This window comes from Neoarius graeffei, chromosome 9, assembly GCF_027579695.1.
Source record: "Neoarius graeffei isolate fNeoGra1 chromosome 9, fNeoGra1.pri, whole genome shotgun sequence".
Taxonomy (NCBI): Eukaryota; Metazoa; Chordata; class Actinopteri; order Siluriformes; family Ariidae; genus Neoarius; species Neoarius graeffei.
The window spans coordinates 75,850,137-75,876,138 of record NC_083577.1 but is presented as its reverse complement, the minus strand read 5'-3'; the positions used below and the strand labels follow the sequence as shown (position 1 = coordinate 75,876,138).

The 26,002-nt window shown below is 41.7% G+C and overlaps 1 protein-coding gene and 1 pseudogene across 1 annotated transcript; both read right to left on the bottom strand.

Moving 5' to 3' along the window:
* Nucleotides 1–242: 242 nt before the first annotated feature.
* LOC132891352 (gap junction gamma-1 protein-like) lies at nucleotides 243–26,002 on the bottom strand. Its single transcript, XM_060928865.1, has 2 exons — nucleotides 25,947–26,002; nucleotides 243–1,298 (listed from the first exon to the last, which is right to left on the bottom strand). Exon 2 carries the CDS (start codon nucleotides 1,266–1,268, stop codon nucleotides 243–245), a length of 1,026 nt encoding a protein of 341 aa, XP_060784848.1. The 5' UTR covers nucleotides 1,269–1,298; nucleotides 25,947–26,002.
* LOC132892189 (gap junction gamma-1 protein-like) lies at nucleotides 17,444–18,424 on the bottom strand (annotated as a pseudogene).

The following is a 26,002-nucleotide window of genomic DNA, read 5'->3' as shown; positions in this document are numbered from 1 at the left end:
AGTTACAGTAGATCAGACAGTATACCCGTAGACCAATGGATTACGTATGCTGGTAGGTTTTTATTATTATTATTATTATTATTATTATTATTATTATTATTATGAGGCAAATTACGATGAAAAATTACTCCACAAGGTTTTTTTTTTAAAAACCTGACTCAAAACTTGCATTATGGACCAAGCTTTCAGCATCTGAGACGGTTTTGCTCGGCAGCTGTGCCGTTGGACTCGGGGCTGCTGCTTCACAGTCGAGTCTCCTCCTCATCCTGGTAACCCTGTTCCAGGTGCTGCTGTGCTAGATTCAAGTGGCGCCGCAGATGGCCCAGCTCCCGTGAGGACGCCTCATCACCCTGAGACTCGCGGCCCAAGTCATGAAGACTGCATTCAGCTCTTGCACCTGGGTTGCCAGAGGGTATGAAACATGGGTAGACCGAGGCCGTCTGACTGGCTTGATGTTGTTGGTGGCGGCACCTTGCACGGCTCTGGAATACGTCACGGACGCCACTGATGCCCAATTGCGAGATCTCGAGCACGGTGAGCAGCAGGCAGAGGGAGCTCGCGGCATACATGATGATCAGGAAGACGGTCTTCTCGGTGGGACGCGACACAAAGCAATCCACTGTGTGGGGACATGGGCTACGCGAACACACGTATGACGGGGCCACCACAAACCCATACAGCAGACACTGGCCAGACAGGAAGGCCACCTCTAAAGCCACACGTGATAAAAGCTGCAGCACGTATGCCTTCATCAGGCCATCACGCTTGATCCGTCTCCAGCCGTCATGTTTCTTCCTCTCATCCTTCTTTTCTTTTTCCTTGTCATTTTCTGGCTCGATCTCCTCGGTGATCATGGAGTCCTCCTTACCACTGTCCTCAGCCTCCTCGCAGTTTTGGTTGGCACTGCGGTTTACCAAAGGCATGCGTTTGCGCCTACCCCGTGGTCTGTAATCATCGTCCTCCATGCGTGCGATCTTGTGCATGGCAAAGGCAAGGTACAGAATAGTGGGTGTGGTGATCACGATGGTCTGAAAAACCCAGAACCTTACATGCGTGAGTGGTGCAAATGCATCATAGCACACATTTTTGCAACTAGGCTGGGTTGTATTGCATATAAACTCGCTCTCTTCATCTTTGTATATCGTCTCGGCACCCACCACGGTCAGTACAATCCGGAACACAATGAGCAGCGTAAGCCACAGCTTGCCCACAAATGCTGAGTGGTTGGAGAGCTCCTCCAGGAGACGCGTCAGGAAACTCCAACTCATGTCGTCACTGCTACAGCACGCTGGTCAGTACTGTTCAAGAAAAATGAAAAATTAGGACTCATTCATAGCAGCAGACAGACAAACTATCCAGATCTTTCTCAAACCAGTCTTTAGGGACATCTCAACCCTTTCACCACTGTTCTGGTCTCACTGTAGGAGGGGAAACCTGTGTATTGTACATGCCGATCGGTTAAGAAGTCAGATTCCCTGGGAGTTCCTACGACAACGTAGATAAGCACAATTATTTTACGTTAATCAAGGTTACGCATGTTTCAGTAAACATTAGTGGATAAAACATGAATTTACCCGTGTTCAGTTTATCATCATAAGCATTACATTTTCCTGAAGCAGAAATCATCTAGCTTCCAACGGTACCCACTAGCTCACCATTTTCTTTAAAAATGGCATACCGGTTAATACAGAATTGATCACAGAGGTACTTCGTGTTAATGGTATTTCTTTATATCAAGAAATTTATTCTATCAACATTCACTGGATATGAGCAATCGTGTGCTCTGATTGGCTACTCTACTACTAGGCTATCAGCTCATACCATGAGCAGAGAAAAACAATGCCGCTGGACCAACCGACTAATAAATAAAACCCGACTCAAACACCCCCCCCCCCCCAAATGGAATAAAAGTATGATGGTCAGAACGCATCTTTTTTTATTTTTCAAAAATCATTATTATTAGTATCTCACCAAGTGCTACTATCATGTCACCAGTCTGTTTACATTCCGAGCGGAAATGACTGTCAGACATTTGTACGAAGTTTGAATTTGCAAAAATAAAAAAAAAAGCTCCATTTCTCAAAATCCAGTGAATGTGGATGTTATTCCACTCACTCAATCTCATCGTACATGGCTTATAGCCGATGAGGCGCACAGCACTGACTCCGCCATCAGCTCACGTAGGACTAGATTTCATGGAATAACCTCAAATTTTTATATACCAGTCTGCATATAAAGTTACAGTGGTGAAAGGGTTAAACAGTCCACAGTTTCCTCTCTCAGTTCCGCATCAAGCCATAAAGACCACCGAATACCCTGTTCACATGATGGGAGCTCATCTCATCTCATTATCTCTAGCCGCTTTATCCTTCTACAGGGTCGCAGGCAAGCTGGAGCCTATCCCAGCTGACTACGGGCGAAAGGCGGGGTACACCCTGGACAAGTCGCCAGGTCATCACAGGGCTGACACATAGACACAGACAACCATTCACACTCACATTCACACCTACGCTCAATTTAGAGTCACCAGTTAACCTAACCTGCATGTCTTTGGACTGTGGGGGAAACCGGAGCACCCGGAGGAAACCCACGCGGACACGGGGAGAACATGCAAACTCCACACAGAAAGGCCCTCGCCGGCCCCGGGGCTCGAACCCAGGACCTTCTTGCTGTGAGGCGACAGCGCTAACCACTACACCACCGTGGCGCCCATGATGGGAGCTGAGAGGAAAAAAAAGAAAAAGCCACCGAGGACTGGGTTGAAACACTGATGGCATAAAGTTCACTGGTCTCCATTTATTTTAGTAGACAAAACTTAATTACAAATGAAAAAGCATGCATATTAATTAGGGGTGGGCAAAATTATCGATACGGCGATATATTGCGATACTTTGTCTTCCGATTCAATATCGATACTCAAAATTTGAATATCGATATTTTTTCAAATAATAAATCATGTTTCAGACGGATTGTAAATCCAGTACAACTTCCGCACCTCCGCTCCGCAAGGTGTCGCTGTGCCGCTACCTCACTGCAAGGCACTCTTCGTCTTCTCTTTTTTTCCCGGTGGTTGCAGTGAGGAAAAAAAAACAAGCAAGCATGGCTGTTAATGTAAACCTAGAGACGCCGCCGAACTTTAAGGCAGATGTTTGGAGGCACTTTGGATTCCAAAGGAAAGGAGAAAAAAAAAAAACAGTGAGCTGGACAAAGAGTACGCACTTTGCAAAACCTGTTTCGCTCCAATTAGATATTCAGGTAACACAACAAACTTGCGAACTTACTTAGCACGACACCACCCCGACATATTAGCTCAGCCGGAGCCACCGAAACCCGACCCGAAGCAAACTACACTGGACAGCGCCAAAGTCCTCCCATCTACTTCAGTGATGTGTGACTTACTGTAACTGTGAACTTAATTTTGTCATTTAAGGCCAAAGGCAAGAAGCTGCACTTTATTTTGCATTTTCAATTTTAGTGTGTGTGAGACACTGCATTTTATTTTGAGTATTTACTCAAAGTTCAGAAGAAACGTGATTCACTGAGGTTTCAATTCAGTTTCAGTGTGTGGACACTGACCCACACTGCACTTTGTTTCATAATTGTGCTCAGGGAGACTAAGATGCACACTGCACTTTTCAATGTGTTCCAGACAGTGTGTTGTTCCTGCAAATATGTTGTAACTTGCGCTTGTATAGTTACAATAAAATGGCATGGATAATTAGAATTACATTGTTTTGACTCAGTTTGTCCCATGAATTATCACTATCATCTGATGTACATACAACTCGGATTTTAAGATGCATAATGCGTTTACATTTTTCAGTGAACTATGTAGAATATCGCAATATATCGCAGTATCGTATCGTGATGCGTATCGTATCGTGAGGTCCTTGGCAATACCCACCCCTAGTTGGTAGTAGGGTGGTTTATCATGCTTTTGTGGACATGTGCTCATTGTTCTTGTTTTTAAACATTTTGTTCCTTTTTCTTTTCAGATCAGCTGGTCAGCAGCAACGGATGGACAATTGAATTGTGAACAGTGAATTTTTATTCTATTTTTTTGTGAAGTGATTTTTTTAATTCTATTTTGTTTTTGTTACTGAATGCACAGTTACACTTTAAAAAACTGTTATTTCTATTTTATTCTGTTCTGAATGTTTTATTGAATGCACCATTTCAGAAACTTTTTTATTTTATTCTGTTTTGTATATATATGATTGTTTTATTGAATGCACTGTTACACTTTCAGAAACTTTTCTATTTTATTTTTTATTTTCAAACATTTTTTATTCAAATTTGTTATTGATATTTTATCTCATTAAACTTTCAAGACCTGCCAAATTTGCCTGTTCATTCATCACTGACAGTTTTCTCATGTAGATGTGCTAGCAGTTATGTGTTGATGTTGCTAATTAGTTGCAAGCAAAATCTAACCAAAACATAACATTCTACGACGTCAGGGGGATGTTAGGCTAACATTCAGGGAACCAAACGTGCAACCAGCAAGGTTAGGGGAAGGTTGTTGTTGTAACCAACAGGAAACGTTTGGGCAACGTCAGAAAAACTTTCCATGGCAACCACGTCGCAACAAAACCTAACGTATATGCACCGTATAGGCAACCAAAGGCGTACGTGCCCAGAACGTTCTGGGAACATAAAATTGTTACTAGGGTTTGTACCCTGATTGTAATGATTGTACCCTTAAAAAGATGATGGTACTTTTATTTAAAAACAAACAAAACCCCTGTGATTCGTGATTCTTAGGAGTCGACTCACTCAGAACGATTCACGAAGCCTCCATCAGTAAGCACAGCAGCTGAGTAAAAATTAATGGTTAAATGGACACAAGGTTCTTGTTTGGACCAAAAATACGAGTTTTAATATTTATCTTGGATACATCTCACAGATATTCCTGTGAGGTACACTACCGTTCAAAAGTTTGGGGTCACTTTGAAATGTCCTTATTTTTGAAAGAAAAGCACTGTTCTTTTCAATGAAGATCACTTTAAACTAATCAGAAATCCACTCTATACATTGCTAATGTGGTAAATGACTATTCTAGCTGCAAATGTCTGTTTTTTGGTGCAATATCTCCATAGGTGTATAGAGGCCCATTTCCAGCAACTATCACTCCAGTGTTCTAATGGTACAATGTGTTTGCTCATTGCCTCAGAAGGCTAATGGATGATTAGAAAACCCTTGTACAATCATGTTAGCACAGCTGAAAACAGTTTAGCTCTTTAGAGAAGCTATAAAACTGACCTTCCTTTGAGCAGATTGAGTTTCTGGAGCATCACAATTGTGGGGTCGATTAAATGCTCAAAATGGCCAGAAAAACGTCTCGACTATATTTTCTATTCATTTTACAACTTATGGTGGTAAATAAAAGTGTGACTCCAAACTTTTGAACGGTAGTGTGTATACATGTTATTTCACCTCCCTCACTGCCATCACCAGGAACTACCTGCAGGCCAGGACAATGATAACATTTTAACATATCCTATGGAAATCCAAAGTTTACACATTATCATCACGCACAGAAATTGCAAAACTAGTTTTAAAACCGCTAAGTTCCAACTGTTAAACATAGCGAGAGGCTGGGCAAAAAGGTAAATATATGTTCCTGAGCAGTATATAAAGGGTACAAATCAGTATCTTCAAGGGTACTGTCTCAGTGACAAGCCATTGTACCCCTAGAAGTACAATAAGGTACTTTATTTTCTAAAAGTGTAGCTACATGTTAAAAGGTACAAACCCCAGTGACAAAGAAAGATACACTTTAATACCTCAATTTACACTTTCAGAAAAAGGAACATCTCCTTGGCCCAACAGCACAATGAGCCAGTTGTGGCATGAAAACACTCACAATTTTGTAATTCCACATTTCTGTGGAGTCCAGAACCTGTTTCTTTAAATCTTCTGAAGTTACATCCTGCTCAGCTGGGCATATGAGCCTCAAACTACTGGCATCAGTCTAACCCCAAAAGAAGAATCAAGAGACTCAGCCCTAGGAAGGCAATGACACGTAACCCAAAAGTTCCAGGTACAGAGCAGAAGACTGGCAGTGAGCATTAGGAAACGCATCTCTGATTACACTGATTCCGTTTTTCAAAACCCCTACCTCACACCTGTGATGCAGGGTTTTTTCTAGAAAAATTTAGTATGAGGGCGCTCACCATGGTGAGGAAGCGAAGTGGGGGGGATGGTGCCGGTTGTCCCCCCGCTGTGCGAAGCCTTTGAAAAATTGAGGCTCTAATGGGACATTCTGAGGCTATCTGAGAGGGAAATTTTAACAAATTGTCTGTCAACATTGAAAAAGAAAGAAGTAATCTTCTTCTGCCCTGGACAGTCTTCAGCTTTCTTCCGTTTCGTGCCGCGGGATGACATCTTCAAATGCCCAAGTGTCAACAAAAACCACTCGCGAACTACTTCTGTCAAAAGCTCCCGCGCCGGTGGGTGAAAGGTCATTCAGTCTCGAGAAATCTCGCTCTACAAGTCTCGCGAGAGCAGCCGCGACAAGTAAACAACTAAACAACATGGCGCCTCAGTCTGGAAAACGCCAATTCGGATTGTTTTTGCACCGTCTGGCGGTGTATCTACTATGATTGGAATATTTTTGGAGCAATTATAACGTATTTGATGATCAGACACATTGTCACGTAGTGTTGCTGGGATGTTTTCACGGAGTCGGTAAGGGGGCGCATGCCGAGAGTAAGAGGGCGCAGCGCCCCTGTTACCCCGTTTAGACGAAAGCCTGCTGTGATGCATCTTTTACCTAGAATGATGCATACTAGCATATTTTTAAAGTTTTGTTCTAAAAATCCAATTATGCACCTTAACTCTTTTTTTTTTAATGTACACTACAGCCACAATTCAGTGTGAAAGATACGATGCATATTAAATGTACAAACCCCATGTGACAAAGAAAGATCCAATTTCTGAAAGATCCTTTTTTGAAAGTGTAAAATCTGGAAAATAAAGAATCAATAAATATAATCCTATATGTATTGACATATAAACGTAAAGGCAAGCAAAAGGGGACGCACACCTACCTTGTAGAAGGTCCTGGACAAGCTGGGATCAATGCCAGCTGAGGTACACTCTGAGGTCCCCAAGCAGAAGCAGAATCAGAATTACGGAGGGAAATCCAAATTTGCTACCAAGCTTCTGAATCAGAGAAGTAAACGTTTAAAAATAGAAGATAATCTTCTGAAAAAAGAATAAATAAAATAAATTAAATTTAAATAAGTTAAATAACTTAAGTAAAAGCAAAATGAAGTGATTCTATATACAATGATTCCTATATACATATATTGTACCTGAGTTAAGGATACAGTATATTGTGGTGCTAACACCTGCCCCTTTTCCACCAAAGCAGTTCCAGGGCTGGTTCGGGGCCAGTGCTTAGTTTGGAACCGGGTTTTCTGTTTCCACTGACAAAGAACTGGCTCTGGGGCCAGAAAAACCGGTTCCAGGCTAGCACCAACTCTTTGATGGGCCAGAGGAAAGAACCGCTTACATTGGGGGGGCAGATTTGCCATTTTTAAGCGATGAGAAGCAGCAGCTGTACAAACGCGAAGTCATCCATTATTGTTGTTGTTGCTGCTTCTTCTCCGTGTTGCTGTTGCTTTGATGTTCGCGCCAAGGTTTATGCAAACGCAGCGACATAACTGACGTATACAGTGACGTAATGACGTGGCTCCTCTTAGCACCCTGAGCTATGAAATAGCAAACTGGTTCTCAGCTGGCTCGCAAGTTGAACGAGTTGTGAACGAGCGGCCTCATTGACTGCCATTATAAACGTGGCTTAAAGTCTCTCATTTTTAACTCGCTCTAGTGTCCTCATTTTTTACACTAGAGACAAAAAAATTACATGACTGTCTGCAGGAGACCCTTGTGGCACTCACTGTGAAAGAAGTTTGTGAATAGCTACTTTCGTTTTCGAGTTATTCGTCGTTGTTCGAGGCCTGGTCCTGACCAATAATCAGGCAAAAACTGACAAGATTTTGTGTGACTCAGCGCCTTCTCAGGACCGTCGCCATGCCAACTGGGAGCAGTGAGGGAGCGGGGGGGCTGCTGTCTCAAGCACACACAATCATTGCATTGAAGCGTCATAGCAAGTGACACATTCACAGCTAGCGAACATGCGTGACCAAATTGCTTCACACACTGGATCCTCTCACAATTTCCAGCAGGGGAATTGTCGATTCTAGTTATATCTATAATATAGTTATGTAAGTGTGTGATTGTGTCTTTCATATCAAAGCCATAAAGGTGTCGACGATGCCAAAGCCTTCATTATCAACACCATCCACAGACACCTGGAGCTTCCCAATACCACCGCCAGACTCCTGTTTGCAGATTTCTCCTCGGCCTTTAATACCCTGCAACCGCATATTCTGGCAGAGAGACTCCACCGGAACTTCAACATGAGCAGCCAGCTCATCCTCTGGATCCTGGACTTTCTAACCAACCGAACCCAGAGTGTCCGGATTAACAATAACCTGTCTGATCTCCTCACCACCTCCACTGGCTCCCCACAAGGCTGTGTGCTTTCTCCGCTGCTCTTCATTCTATACACTGATGAGTGTAGATCAACGTACTCCAACTGTCACCTGGTTAAGTTTGCTGATGACACAGTTCTCCTGTCCCTCCTCTCCATCATGGACCCGCTCTTCAGCAGTTTGTAGAGTGGTGTGACTCTTCCTGCCTGGAGTTGAATGTTAACAAAACTAAGCAGATGGTGGTGACCTTCTCCAGCAGCCAAAGGGAACTGGTGGGGGCTGTCACCACTATGGTCCATGGTTTTCCGGTCGAGACAGTTGAGGAATATAAATACCTGGGAATCATTCTGGACTGCCAACTGAGGTTCTCTTCCAACACAGAAGGGATCCTGAGGAAGTGCCACCAGAGGACGTACCTACTAAGGAAACTGAACTCTTTTTCTGTCAGTCAGAACATCTTGTTGACATTCTATTAAACATTCATTGAAAGTGTTTTAGCTTTTTCTATATGCTGTTGGTATTACTCCATTACTGTACAGGATAGGAAACGCCTGCATAATATTGTCAAGGTGTGTTCTAAGATTATTGGACTTCCTGCTCGCCACCTGAATACTGTGTACGAGCAGCAGGCTAGCGGCCTGGCTCGTCGAATTCTTAAGGACTCGACTCATGCTTTGTTCCCGGCGTTTGAGCAGCTGCCCTCTGGTCGCAGGTTCCGCTGTCCGGCCTGTAAGACCCAGAGGAGGAGAGCAACCTTTGTTCCAAGTGTTATTCTCCTCCTGAACTCTAAGAAGTCTAAGACAGTTACAATGACTTAAGTCTTCTGTACAATACTCTAGTGCAATATCACATGTCCTGATGTGCAATATTACAATATCACCTTGTCACTTTAACTACAATGTCACTATAATCATATTGTCATTTTAATTTTATCCACACTTCATTTTATTTATTTGCCATATTTTATCTGCTGCCTTTTTTTTTTTTAACTTCGTTGCTGGCAGCAGGCCTGCCATTGTAAATTGTACATAATACGCTGTTTGCCCACCCATTTTTGTGATTTTATTCTTTTTGTGATTTTATTTTCTTGCTCTTATTTTAATGTACCGCTCTTCGCCCTTCTAATTGCCCTTTGGGGATAAATAAAGCTTTGTCTGATCTGATCTGTCTGGTCTGATCATATACAGTGTCTTGCAAAAGTATTCATCCCTCTTGGTGATTGTCCTGTTTTGTTGCATTACAAGCTGGAATTAAAATAGATTTCTGGAGGGTTAGCACCAGTTGATTTACACAACATACAGTGGTGCTTGAAAGTTTGTGAACCCTTTAGAAATGTCTATATTTCTGCATAAATATGACCAAAAACATCATCAGATTTTCACACAAGTCCTAAAAGTAGATAAATAGAACCCAGTTAAACAAATGAGACAAAAATATTATACTTAGCCATTTATTTATTAAGGAAAATGATCCAATATTATATATCTGTGAGTGGCAAAAGTATGTGAACCTTTGCTTTCAGTATCTGGTGTGACCCCCTTGTGGAGCAATAACTGTAACTAAACATTTCCGGTAACTGTTGATCAGTCCTTGGGGGAATTTTAGCCCATTCCTCCATACAGAACAGCTTCAACTGTGGGATGTTGGTTGGTTTCTTCACAGGAACTGCTCACTTCAGGTTCTTCCACAACATTTCCATTGGATTAAGGTCAGGACTTTGACTTGGCCATTCCAAAACATTAACTTTATTCTTCTTAAACCATTCTTTGGTAGAACGACTTGTGTGCTTCGGGTCATTGTCTTGCTGCATGACTCACCTTCTCTTGAGATTCAGTTCATGGACAGATGTTCTGACGTTTTCCTTTATAATTCGCTGGTGTAATTCAGAATTCATTGTTCCATCAATGATGGCAAGCCGTCCTGGCCCAGATGCGGCAAAACAGGCCCAAACCATGATACTACCACCACCATGTTTCACAGATGGGATAAGGTTCTTATGCTGGAATGCAGTGTTTTCCTTTCTCCAAACGTAACACTTCTCATTTAAACCAAAAAGTTCTATTTTGGTCTCATCCGTCCACAAAACATTTTTCCAATAGCTTTCTGGCTTGTTCATGTGATCTTTAGCAAACTGCAGACGAGCAGCAATGTTCTTTTTGGAGAGCAGTGGCTTTCTCCTTGTAACCCTGCCATGCACACCATTGTTGTTCAGTGTTCTCCTGATGGTGGACTCATGAACATTAACATTAGCCAATGTGATAGAGGCCTTCAGTTGCTTAGAAGTTACCCTGGGGTCCTTTGTGACCTCGCCGACTATTACATGCCTTGCTCTTGGAGTGATCTTTGTTGGTAAACCACTCCTGGGGAGGGTAACAATGGTCTTGAATTTCCTCCATTTGTACACAATCTGTCTGACTGTGGATTGGTGGAGTCCAAACTCTTTATGGCCCTTTTCCACTACCCTTTTTCAGCTCACTTCAGCTCGCTTCAGCTCACTTCAGCCCGACACGGCTAGCGTTTCGACTACCAAAAACCAGCACAACTCGGCTCGCTTCAGCCCTGCTTAGCCCCTAAAACTCGCACCGTTTTGGAGTGGGGCTGAAGCGAGCCAAACCGTGCCGAGTGAGGCTGGGGGCGTGAGCAGACACTCCCCTGTGCACTGATTGGTGAGGAGGAGTGTCCTCACATACCCACACACGCCCCGCGAGCGCGCTGGGATCTGTAAACACCGTAAACCCGGAAGAAGAAGAATTACGAATTACGAGAATTTCTGAAGCCTTATGCGCCTCGCCTCATCTATACGCTCTTGCCAGTATCTGTTGGCGTTGTCGGTGACAACAAGCCACAGCACCAAGACCAGCAACACTAACGACTCCATGTCCTCCATGTTTATTGTTTACTATCCGGGTCGTGAGACTACCGCTTAAAAGATCACTGAATCAGTGACATACAGAGCATCGTGGACGAGTTCGCGGAGCGCAAGGCTCGTCGTATGCCCTTCAAATAATGCGCGCAGTAGGCTATTGATGTTTTATTATGAGCCATGTACAGTATGTCACCTAATGTTTTTTTGTTTCTGAGTTACATGTTCGTTTGAAGGACTTAATGTACAAAATAACATAGTTGCACCCCGTAGTGTTGAAATTGGTAAACACAGTGCATTCAGTGAGGTTTGCACCGCCCTCCTTTTATTTCTGACTCTTCCTGTCACCGTTGCAACCTCTGAGCGCTCATTCGTATGCCCTTCAAATAATGTGCGCAGTATAGGCTATTGATGTTTTATTATGAGCCATGTACAGTATCCTAATGTTTTTTGTTTCTGAGTTACATGTTCGTTTGAAGGACTTGATGTACTAAATAACATAGTTGCACCCGGTAGTGTTGAAATTGGTAAACACCGCAGTTGTGGACATTTTGTAGCCTAAAATGATGTTATGATAAGCTTTAATAAAGGGCCCGGTCATTTGCCCCGCCCCCGGCCCGGCTCTGACTTGTTCCGCCACTGTCACTGATGTCACTGTTTGCGCTGCTTAACGACATCACCTGACGTCCACCCACTTTCGCTAACTCCACCCAATGTGTCCACCCACTTCCAGACAGCACGGTTCAGCGCGGTTGTAGTCGAAATGCAACTCCAACAGCCCCGCTCAGCCCGACTCAGCTCGACTCAGCACGGCACGGCTCAGCCGCGTTTGTAGTGGAAAAGCAGCATTAGAGATGGTTTTGTAACCTTTTCCAGCCTGATGAGCATCAACAACGCTTTTTCTGAGGTCCTCAGAAATCTCTTTTGTTCGTGCCATGATACACTTCTACAAACATGTGTTGTGAAGATCAGACTTTGATAGATCCCTGTTCTTTAAATAAAACAGGGTGCCCACTCACACCTGATTGTCATCCCGTTGATTGAAAACACCTGACTCTAATTTCACCTTCAAATTAACTGCTAATCCTAGAGGTTCACATACTTTTGCCACTCACAGATATGCAATATTGGATCATTTTCCTGAATAAATAAATTACCAGATATAATATTTTTGTCTCATTTATTTAACTGGGTTCTCTTTATCTACTTTTAGGACTTGTATGAAAATCTGATGATGTTTTAGGTCATATTTATGCAGAAATCTAGAAAATTCTAAAGGGTTCACAAACTTTCAAGCACCACTGTACCTACCACTTTAAAGGTGCGAATTGTTGTTTTATTGTGACACAAACAATAATTAAGATTAAAAAACAGAAATCTGGAGTGTGCATAGGTATTCACCCCCTTTCATATGAAACCCCTAAATAAGAGCTGGTCCAACCAATTCACTTCTCAAGTCACATAATTAGTTGATTAAGATCCATGTGTGTGCAATCAAAGTGTCACATGATCTGTCACAGCATGTTTGTATAAATCAACCTGTTCTGGAAGGACCCTGACTCTGCAACACTACTAAGCAAGCAACATGAAAACCAAGGAGCACTCCAAACAGGTCAGAGACAAAGTTGTGGAGAAGTATAGATCAGGGTTGGGTTATAAAAAATATCCCAAACTTTGAATATCCCAGGGAGCACCATTAAATCCATTATAGCAAAATGGAAAGAATATGACACCACGACAAACCTGACAAGAGAAGGCCTTTCACCAAAACTCACAGACCGGGTAAGAAGGGCATTAATCAGAGATGCAACAAAGACACCAAAGATAACACTGAAGGAGCGGAGATGGGAGTATCTGTCCATAGGACCACTTTAAGGCCACAGAGCGGGGCTTTATGGAAGAGTGGCCAGGAAAAAGCCATTGCTTAAGAAAACACGTTTGGAGTTTGCCCAACAGCAATGTGGCAGGCTCCCCAAACACATGGAAGAAGATTCTCTGGTCAGATGAGACTAAAATTGATCTTTTTGGCCACCATGGGAAACGCCATGTGTGGCGCAAACCCAACACCCTGAGAACACCATTCCTACAGTGAAGCATGGAGATGGTGGTGGCATTATGCTGTGGGGATATTTTTCATCTGCAGGGACAGGAAAGCTGGTCAGGACTGAAGGAAAGATAGATGGCACTAAACACGGCAATTCTGGAAGAAAACCTGTTTGAGTCGGCCAGAGGTTTGAAATTGGGACGAAGGTTCACGTTCCAGCAGGACAATGACCCTAAACATACTGCTAAAGCTACACTGGAGCGGTTTAAAAGGAAGTGTTTAAGGCTACATCCACACGACAATGGCAACGAGATTTAAAAAAAAAAAATATCGCGTCCACATGGGCAATGGATCAGTAAAATATCAGGTACATATGGCAACGCAACGCTTGCTGAAAACAATGCAATACACATGCTACACCTCTACGTGCGCTGTAAGACGGTCCCATCGGAGACACCAGAACAATAGAAGAAGTACGACGCATGCGTATAAACCCCTTCTTCTACCCGGCATCATAGACATATAAACATATGTTTATATGTCTATGCCCAGCGTGAAGCACTCACAGTCATGTGGTTGTGATGTCATCGTAAACAAATCCATTCTACTCATCCAGACAACTTCGCAACGGCGCCGTTGCCAGATTTTTCCACTCTGGAACCCGTTCTCAAAAGATTTCGTTTTGGGGCACCCAAAACGCCGGTGCCGTGTGGACCCCAGGCCGAAACGATAAACAATTTTATCAGATTCACCTGAATCCGTTGCCGTGTGGACAGGGCCTAAATGTCTTGGAATGCCCTCATCAAAGCCCAGACCTCAATCCAATTGAGAATCTGTGGCCTAACTTGAAGATTGCTGTCCATCAGTGCAACCCATCTAACTTGAAGGAGTTGGAGCAGTTTTGCCTTCAGGAATGGGCAAAAATCCCAGTGGCTAGAGATGTGCCAAGCTAATAGACATACACCCCAAGAGACTTACAGCTGTAATTGCAGAAAAAGGTGTCTCTACAAAAGTATTGACTGGGGGTGAATACCTATGCACACTCCAGATTTCTATTTTTTCATCTTAATTATTGTTTGTGTCACAATAAACAAAGACCTTTAAATCTGTAGGCATGTTGTATAAATCAAATGGTGCTAACCCCCCAAAATCTGTTTTAATTCCAGTTTGTAATGCGACAAAACACAAAAGGGGATGAATACTTTTGCAAAACACTGTACTTTGAGTAAAGCTAAGAGCCCTTCAACTCCTGCAAAATGCTTAACGAACCTTAAAAAACAAACCAACCACAAAACCCATTGGTAAACTATTAGACTGGGCAAAAATCTCAGAAATACCTTCAGAAAAAGGTCTCGCGGCAAATTTGAGGAAAAGTCGGTAAACATGCTATTTCCCATAATTTGAGGGTGCTGATTCCAAATATTTTGTTTACCAAGCTGAATTTTGAGTTTTAAGCCTGCTAATTAGCATAATAGCATAGCAGTCATACTAGGCGAATGAAGATTTTTTGTTTGTGCGATAACTTTTGAAAGGGTTGATGGATTGTCACCAAATCTTCTATGCTGATGCTCTAGCATGTGTACATGAATGTCTACATTTTGGAAGCCAACGGTTTAAAGATGGCCGACTTTCAAAAAACGTTAACAAACAAGTCCCATATTAATATGCAAATTACAAGGCTTAGCACTCAAAATCCAGCTTGGTAAACACAATATTCAGAATCAGCACCCTCAAATTATGTAAAAAGATGGTTTACCAACTTTTCCTCAAATTTGCCACTAGAAGTCCAGTCATACTAGGCGAATGAAGTTCTTTTTAACTGAACATATTTCATAAAAAGTCCAGTAAACAAATATCAACATAATGTATAAATATGACATAAATATTATAACAAAAGATAGAAATCACCACATGATCCTTGATTAGCATTATAGTAAAAACAAGGCTATATTGCAACTTTTTAAAGCTAACGTTTTTCATCTCATTCATTTGATGAACAGAACTGAAACAAATTCCTAACACAGATGTTTGCTAGAGTTGGATTCTAGGTGACTGGTCATTTTTATTTCAGCAAGTCATTAGTCACTGTTTGCTATCATCAGCTTTGATCCTTTATTGAGAATAGTCTACTATTCTCATTCAGAAGTAGACATCACAGCTCTCCAGGGCTACCATGAGGAAGCAGACACAAGAATTATCCTCCACTGTGTGCATTCAAATGCAGAATTTCTTGTTGTCTCGAGTCAAGATACGGATGTACTCCTACTGTTAATTGCACATTTTGACAAGATGAAGTGTAAGCAGTTGTGGATGAGAATGGGCACATCTAAGAAGCCAAGACATATCCCCATACACACAGTGCGTGAGTCTCTGAGGGCACAGATTCCCAATATTGAGAATGTTCTCTCTTTCCATGCAATAACAGGCTGTGATACTGTCTCCTACTTTGCGGGACATAGCAAGAAAACATCATGGAAAACTTTCTTGGAGCAGCCTGCACTTCTAGATGGACTTGGCCTGGGTGAACTGACTGAAACCACCATACATTCTGCAGAGAAGTTCATTTGTCGTGTTTATGACACCAACAATGATGCAAGAGCCACTCTTTTCTCCAGATGTCAGGGACCTGAGGCTCTACCCCCAACAAGTGATGCTGCTAAGTGGCATATTAGAAGACCACATTATCAAGCTCTAATATGGAGACAATCAAACAAAACAAATCCAATTCTACCACCTATAGAGGAAATGGGATGGAACATCATCAATGGACACCTGGAACCCAAACTGATGTCTGTTGCAGCAATCCCCAAAAGCTGCAGCTTGATGGTTACCTGCAGATGCAAGTATGGTTGTAAGACAAGCAAATGCAGTTGTCGCAGTGCTGGCTTGCTCTGTACAGGTGGCTGCAAATGTAGAAGTACTCAAGATCACCCATGCCAGAATGCTAGCAGTTTGGACTAGGGATACACACCTTACTTCAGGTAAGTTAGCAGTTCTTTCTCTAAACTTCTTATCTCACAATTTTAACACAGCTTAAAAGAACAAACATCAAACACACCATAAAATCCTGATGTGTGACTTTTTCTTTCCACAGTGACTTTTTGCATTGACGAGGAGAATGGTTCAAATGTCCATGGAGTTGGAGAGGCACTCTCTGTTAATCTTAAACTGCTGTAAATAAATTTGATTTGTATTCATTCTTAGTTTGAGTTCAAGTTTAAGACTAATTAAAATTGTTTATTTTCTGAATGCTGTTTGCTTTGTTACCTTTATCCCATCTGTTATTAATAAACGTCATATTACGATTCCTGCTCTACCTTGTTTTATTACCTTGATTCCATGCAATATGTTAAGAAAACATTTTGTTATGACTCCTGGACTGTTTTAGCACTTAAATATGAAATTCGAGCCCAATGCTATGTTGTTTAACTGATTAGTATAGAAATAATAATAATAAATGAAAAAAATCATTTATCTCATTTTAATATGCAAATTAGAAGGCTTAAAACTCAATTCAGCTTGGTAAACAAAATATTCAGAATCAGCACCCTCAAATTATGTAAAAAATTTCCTCAAATTTGCCGCTAGAACTCCTCTTTTGTGAAAATTGTGCTAGTCTATATATACCGTACAATTGATATCTGCAATCTGATGTATGGTAGAAAATTGACCATCAGTGATGAACCAACACATACTTTATTATATTTCAAAAGCTTTATTCAGTCTTTAACTTGGTGTCTAAAACAGTCTAAAACAGTCATGGCAAACAGAAATAAACAGATTTAAAAGAAAGAAATATATATGACACCATACCCAGAACTAAAAAACAAAAACAACAACAACAACAACCCCCCCCCCCCCCCCCCCCCCCCAATTTTCAGACCAAACAAAAGACTCAAACAGAATGGCCAGATGGATCCACATCAAGCCCCTCCCCAAAAAAAAAGTCCACATTATGAATAGCAGTAAGCAAAAACATTCATAAAAAAATAAGAATTCAACACATCACACACGAGGTGGAAAACAGAAATATCAAAAGCCGTTGGACTCGGGGCTGCTGCTTCACACTGGACTCCCCTCCTCATCCTGGTAACCCCGGTCCAGGTGCTGCTGTGCTAAATTCGGGTGGCGCCGCAGACGGCCCAGCTCCCGTGAGGACGCCTCATCACCCAGAGACTCGCGGCCCAAGTCACTAAGATTGCATTCAGCTCTTGCACCTGCGTTGCCAGAGGGTATGTAACATGTTTAGACCCAGGTCCTCTGAGTGGTCAGGGCTTGATGTTGTTGGTGGCGGCACCTTGCACGGCTCTGGAATACGTCACGGACGCCACTGATGCCCAAGTGCGAGATCTCGAGCAGGGAGAGCAGCAGGCAGAGGGAGCTCACGGCATACATGATGATCAGGAAGATGGTCTTCTCGGTGGGACACGACGCAAAGCAATCCACTGTGTGGGGACATGGGCTACGCGAACACACGTATGACAGGGCCACCACAAACCCATACAGCACATACTGGCCAAACAGGAAGGCCACCTCGAAAGCCACACGTGTGAAAAGCTGCAGCACGTATGCCTTCATCAGGCCATCACGCTTGATCCGTCTCCGGCCGTCATGTTTCTTCCCCTCATCCTTCTTTTCTTTTTCCTTGTCCTTTTTTACCAGAGGCATGCGTTTGCACCTACTCCGTGGTCTGTAATCATCGTCCTCCATGCGTGTGATCTTGTGCATGGCAAAGCCAAGGTACACAATAGAGGGTGTGGTGATCATGATGGTCTGAAAAACCCAGAACCTTACATGCGAGAGTGGTGCAAATGCATCATAGCACACATTTTTGCAACCAGGCTGGGTTGTATTGCATATAAACTCGCTCTGTTCATCATTGTATATCGTCTTGGCACCCACCACGGTCAGTACAATCCGGAACAGAATGAGCAGCGTAAGCGACAGCTTGCCCACAAATGTTGAGTGGTTGGAGGTCTCCTCCAGGAGACGCGTCAGGAAACTCCAACTCATGTCGTCACTGCTACAGCATGCTGGTCAGTACTGTTCAAGAAAAATGAAAAATTAGGACTCATTCATAGCAGCAGACAGACAAACTATCCAGATCTTTCTCAAACCAGTCTTTAGGGACATCTCAACCCTTTCACCACTGTTCTGGTCTCATTGTAGGAGGGGAAACCTGTGTATTGTACATGCCGATCGGTTAAGAAGTCAGATTTCCTGGGAGTTCCTACGACAACGTAGATAAGCACAATTATTTTACGTTAATCAAGGTTACGCACGTTTCAGTAAACATTAGTGGATAAAACATGAATTTACCCGTGTTCAGTTTATCATCATAAGCATTACATTTTCCTGAAGCAGAAATCATCTAGCTTCCAACGGTACCCACTAGCTCACCATTTTCTTTAAAAATGGCATACCGGTTAATACAGAATTGATCACAGAGGTACTTCGTGTTAATGGTATTTCTTTATATCAAGAAATTTATTCTATCAACATTCACTGGATATGAGCAATCGTGTGCTCTGGTTGGCTACTCTACTACTAGGCTATCAGCTCATACCATGAGCAGAGAAAAACAATGCCGCTGGACCAACCGACTAATGAATAAAACCCGACTCAAACCCCCCCAATGGAATAAAAGTATGATGGTCAGAACGCATCTTTTTTTATTTTTCAAGAATCATTATTATTAGTATCTCACCAAATGCTACTATCATGTCACCAGTCTGTTTACATTCCAAGCGGAAATGACTGTCAGACATTTGTACGAAGTTTGAATTTGCAAAAATAAAAAAAAAAGCTCCATTTCTCAAAATCCAGTGAATGTGGATGTTATTCCACTCACTCAATCTCATCGTACATGGCTTATAGCCGATGAGGCGCACAGCACCGACTCCGCCATCAGCTCACGTAGGACTAGATTTCATGGAATAACCTCAAATTTTTATATACCAGTCTGCATATAAAGTTACAGTGGTGAAAGGGTTAAACAGTCCACAGTTTCCTCTCTCAGTTCCGCATCAAGCCATAAAGACCACCGAATACCCTGTTCACATGATGGGAGCTCATCTCATCTCATTATCTCTAGCCGCTTTATCCTTCTACAGGGTCGCAGGCAAGCTGGAGCCTATCCCAGCTGACTACGGGCGAAAGGCAGGGTACACCCTGGACAAGTCGCCAGGTCATCACAGGGCCGACACATAGACACAGACAACCATTCACACTCACATTCACACCTACGGTCAATTTAGAGTCACCAGTTAACCTAACCTGCATGTCTTTGGACTGTGGGGGAAACCGGAGCACCCGGAGGAAACCCACGCGGACACGGGGAGAACATGCAAACTCCACACAGAAAGGCCCTCGCCGGCCCCGGGGCTCGAACCCAGGACCTTCTTGCTGTGAGGCCGCCCATGATGGGAGCTGAGAGGAAAAAAAAAAAAAAGCCACCGAGGACTGGGTTGAAACACTGATGGCATAAAGTTCACTGGTCTCCATTTATTTTAGTAGACAAAACTTAATTACAAATGAAAAAGCATGCATATTAATTAGGGGTGGGCAAAATTATCGATACGGCGATATATCGCGATACTTTGTCTTCCGATTCAATATCGATACTCAAAATTTGAATATCGATATTTTTTCAAATAATAAATCATGTTTCAGACGGGTTGTAAATCCAGTACAACTTCCGCACCTCCGCTCCGCAAGGTGTCGCTGTGCCGCTACCTCACTGCAAGGCACTCTTCGTCTTCTCTTTTTTTCCCGGTGGTTGCAGTGAGGAAAAAAAAAACAAGCAAGCATGGCTGTTAATGTAAACCTAGAGACGCTGCCGAACTTTAAGGCAGATGTTTGGAGGCACTTTGGATTCCAAAGGAAAGGAGAAAAAAAAAAAAAACAGTGAGCTGGACAAAGAGTACGCACTTTGCAAAACCTGTTTCGCTCCAATTAGATATTCAGGTAACACAACAAACTTGCGAACTTACTTAGCACGACACCACCCCGACATATTAGCTCAGCCGGAGCCACCGAAACCCGACCCGAAGCAAACTACACTGGACAGCGCCAAAGTCCTCCCATCTACTTCAGTGATGTGTGACTTACTGTAACTGTGAACTTAATTTTGTCATTTAAGGCCAAAGGCAAGAAGCTGCACTTTATTTTGCATTTTCAATTTTAGTGTGTGTGAGACACTGCATTTTATTTTGAGTATTTACTCAAAGTTCAGAAGAAACGTGATTCACTGAGGTTTCAATTCAGTTTCAGTGTGTGGACACTGACCCACACTGCACTTTGTTTCATAATTGTGCTCAGGGAGACTAAGATGCACACTGCACTTTTCAATGTGTTCCAGACAGTGTGTTGTTCCTGCAAATATGTTGTAACTTGCGCTTGTATAGTTACAATAAAATGGCATGGATAATTAGAATTACATTGTTTTGACTCAGTTTGTCCCATGAATTATCACTATCATCTGATGTACATACAACTCGGATTTTAAGATGCATAATGCGTTTACATTTTTCAGTGAACTATGTAGACTATCGCAATATATCGCAGTATTGTATCGTGATGCGTATCGTATCGTGAGGTCCTTGGCAATACCCACCCCTAGTTGGTAGTAGGGTGGTTTATCATGCTTTTGTGGACATGTGCTCATTGTTCTTGTTTTTAAACATTTTGTTCCTTTTTCTTTTCAGATCAGCTGGTCAGCAGCAACGGATGGACAATTGAATTGTGAACAGTGAATTTTTATTCTACAACCCCTGGCAAAAAGTATGGAATCACCAGTCTTGAATGAGCACTCATTCACATGTTTTATTCTGTAGAACAAACTCAGATCACAAACATGATACAATAATAAAGTCATTCCAAAGTGCACCTTCTTGGCCTTCAGAAACACTAAAAGAAATGAAGAAAAAGCATTGTGGAAGTCAGTAAATGTTACTTTTATAGACCAAGCACAGGGAAAAAAATATGGAATCACTCAATTCTGAGGGAAAAAATATGGAATCATGAAAAACAGACAAACAAAAGAACATTCAAAACACATCACTAGTACTTAGTTGCACCACCTCTGGCTTTTACAACGGCTTGCAGTCTCTTAGGCATGGACTTGAGTGACAAACAGTATTCTTCATCAATCTGGTGCCAACTCTCTTTGATTGCAGTTGCCAGATCAGCTTTGCAGGCCGGAGCCTTGTCGTGGACCATTTTTTTCAATTTCCACCACAAGTTTTCTATTGGGTTGAGATCTGGACTATTTGCAGGCCATGACATTGACTGGATGTGTCTTTCACCAAGGAATGCTTTCACAGTTTTTGCTCTATGGCACGATGCATTGTCATCTTGGAAAATTATTTCATCATCCCCAAACATCTTTTCAATTGAAGGGATAAGAAAACTGTCCAAAATGTCAATGTAAACCTGTGCATTTACTGAAGAAGTAACCACAGCCATCTCCCCAGTGCCTTTGCCTGACATGCAGCCCCATATCATCAAGGATTGTAGAAATTTGGATGTTTTCTTCAGGCAGTCCTCTTCATAAATCTCACTGGAACGGCACCAAACAAAAGTTCCAGCATCATCACCTTGTCCAATCCAGATTCGTGATTCATCACTGAAGATAACTTTCATCCAGTCATCCACAGTCCATGATTGCTTCTCCTTAGCCCATTGTAGTCTTGTTCTTTTCTGTTTAGGTGTCATTGATGGTTTTCTTTTAGCTTTCCTATATGAAAATCCCATTTCCTTTAGGCGATTTCTCACGGTTCGGTCACATACTTGTACATTGACTCCAGCTTCCTCCCATTTATGCTTCATTTGTTTTGTTGTACTTTTTCGGTTTTCAAGACATATGGCCTTAAGTTTTATGTCTTGACGCTTTGATGTCTTCCTTGGTCTACCAGTACGCTTGGCTTTAAAAACCTTCCCATGCTGTTTGTACTTGGTCCATATCTTAGATACAGCTGACTGTGAACAGCCCACATCTTTGGCAACCATGCGTGAAGAGTTACCTTCTTTAAGAAGTTTGACAATCCTCTCTTTTGTTTCAAGAGACATCTCTCTTGTTGGAGCCATGATTCTTGCCAATCCACTTGGTCCAGCAGCCCTCCAAGGTGTGATAACTGCGCTGTTTCTAACTGCAGACTAATGAGCAGATCTAATCTGAGGCAGGTGTCAATTTAGGGAAAGGAAATTGACTGGGTGAGTCATTTTCTACCTGCAAATTGAGCGATTCCATATTTTTTTCCTCAGAATTGAGTGATTCCATATTTTTTTCCCTGTGCTTGGTCTATAAAAGTAACATTTGCTGACTATCACAATGTATTTTCTTCGTCTATTTTAGTGTTTCTGAAGGCCAAGAAGTTGCACTTTGGAATGACTTTATTATTGTATCATGTTTGTGATCTCAGTTTGTTCTACAGAATAAAACGTCTGAATTAGTGCTCATCCAAGACTGGTGATTCCATACTTTTTGCCAGGGGTTGTATTTTTTTGTGAAGTGATTTTTTTTATTCTATTTTGTTTTTGAATGCACAGTTACACTTTAAAAAACTGTTATTTCTATTTTATTCTGTTTTGAATGTGTTTTATTGAATGCACCATTTCAGAAACTTTTCTATTTTATTCTGTTTTGTATATATATGATTGTTTTATTGAATGCACTGTTACACTTTCAGAAACTTTTATATTTTATTTTCAAACATTTTTTATTCAAATTTGTTATTGATATTTTATCTCATTAAACTTTCAAGACCTGCCAAATTTGCCTGTTCATTCATCACTGACAGTTTTCTCATGTAGATGTGCTAGCAGTTATGTGTTGATGTTGCTAATTAGTTGCAAGCAAAATCTAACCAAAACAACATTCTACGACGTCAGGGGGACGTTAGGCTAACATTCAGGGAACCAAACGTTAGGGGTTAGGGGAAGGGCAGGGGAAGGGTGTTGTTGTAACCAACAGGAAACGTTTGGGCAACGTCAGAAAAACTTTCCATGGCAACCACGTGGCAACAAAACCTAACGTATATGCACCGTATAGGCAACCAAAGGCGTACGTGCCCAGAACGTTCTGGGAACATAAAATTGTTACTAGGGTTTGTACCCTGATTGTAAAACAACCCTTAAAAAGATGATGGTACTTTTATTTAAAAACAAACAAACAAAACCCCTGTGATTCGTGATTCTTAGGAGTCGACTCACTCAGAACGATTCACGAAGCCTCCATCAGTAAGCACAGCAGCTGAGTAAAAATTAATGGTTAAATGGACACAAGGTTCTTGTTTGGACCAAAAATACGAGTTTTAATATTTATCTTGGATACATCTCACAGATATTCCTGTGAGGTACACTACCGTTCAAAAGTTTGGGGTCACTTTGAAATGTCCTTATTTTTGAAAGAAAAGCACTGTTCTTTTCAATGAAGATCACTTTAAACTAATTAGCAATGTATAGAGTGCATTTCTTATGTGGTAAATGACTATTCTAGCTGCAAACGTCTGTTTTTTGGTGCAATATCTCCATAGGTGTATAGAGGCCCATTTCCAGCAACTATCACTCCAGTGTTCTAATGGTACAATGTGTTTGCTCATTGTCTCAGAAGGCTAATGGATGATTAGAAAACCCTTGTACAATCATGTTAGCACAGCTGAAAACAGTTTAGTTCTTTAGAGAAGCTATAAAACTGACCTTCCCTTGAGCAGATTGAGTTTCTGGAGCATCACAATTGTGGGGTCGATTAACCTTCATCCTACCAAGTGGGGTCCATCTGGACCCCGCACCTATATGTTTGTTTGCCATTTTAAAAATATGTGACATACTGCCTCACCGTTTTATGAATTTGTCGGAATTTATGTCTTAATTAAAACACTAAAGCACCGGAAGATCAGCTTTTTGCATTGTGAAGGTATAATTAATTTGTTACTGGGGTCCAACCGGACCCCAGAGTAAAGTTTATCTGTCTTTCATTTTATAATTGAATAGCACACTGAAAGTTAACTTCTTTTATTTCTTTTATGTTCCATAATGAAACTACCAAGGCATTCCTTCTTGGGGTCCGTGTGGACCCCACTGCTGCAATAAGCACAGGCTGCAAAACAAAAGCCCTAAATTATTTTACAATTACTTTTTTGTTTTAAATTCTGTAAGAAAAGACCTAAGTTGTAATCCAGAATGTTTTACAGCTGCATGAGCTGCAAAAATCATGTATATAATGCCAATTTTTTTTTGTGGCACTATAATTTGCTACATGTATGCTAGTTATTGCAATATTATTGCAATGTTATTGCATTTATAATACATCATTGATATTCAGCCAAAGTGGATTTTGTTCTTCAATAAAGTTATGTCTGTTTGCTGCATTGAATTGGTTCTTACTGCATTGATTTCAAGGTATTCCCTCCTGGGGTCCATACGGACCCCGCCTGGTAGTTTGTGTATGTAAAATTGGCTGGTAGGATAAAGTGTGCTCTTTATGCCTTGGGCCCTTTAGTGTATTGCTGTTATTAATGTTCTGAACAAAACTTATCTGGTGATTTTGTCTTTATAAGTTTTAATTTTAAAGAAAAGTATTGGGGTCCAAAGGGACCCCACATGGTAAGATTAAGGTGTAAAATAGCATGGTAGGATGAGGGTTAAATGCTCGAAATGGCCAGAAAAATGTCTCCACTATATTTTCTATTCATTTTACAACTTATGGTGGTAAATAAAAGTGTGACTTTTCATGGAAAACACAATTGTCTGGGTGACCCCAAACTTTTGAACGGTAGTGTATTTTAGAATTAATCCAATAAATTGAATCATTTTATTTGAAGAAGAACTTTATCCAACATGAACCAAAGCTCCTGCAGTTCAGTCAGTCAGTTGGTCGGGTTCAATGCCCGAACTGATGATCACATCATCAGTTTTTCTTTGGCACTCTAACCAAAATAAGCCTCTTTATGGACGCTGTTGGGTCAAATTATTCAGCAAAAAGCTTCCTTTCGAGGCTTTAACAGTTCTACTTGGTAAAACTAGACATAAAATAAAATTAAAGTCCTCAATCCTCAGGTTCCTCAGAGATGTTTCTTCCATTAGGAGGAAAATGTGGCGTGCAACGTGTCGCCTCTCCTCTCACACATCCTTCTGCTTCAATATACAACATTTAAAACTCAACTTTTCCCACAAAAACAGCCACATTTAACATGTTCGGTTCGGATAAATCAAGCTCCTTCGCTATAAAGCGTTAAACCGTTGGAAATAATTCATGGTTTAAGTCCAAACGGTACCGAACGCCGAGTTTACCATTGTTCTCTCACCTCAGGAAGGGACACGCGTCCTGCTCGTTCATGCAAAACCAAAGATATTCCTCATTAAATCTGCCATTTTCTTTTCACTCACAATCCACCAGACTATCAGAAAAACACAGTGACATTTTAGGCATATCTTTTTTTGTTTTCTTTTAAAAAAGACTTGTTTTCAACACCACCACCACAGTTCAAAGCTAAGCTAGCAGCACGACTCAACTCAGTGCTTGGAGACACCGTACCGTCAAAGATAGACTTCCTCTCGCTTTTTCTTTGGTTTTTGTTCGCCTGATGTATT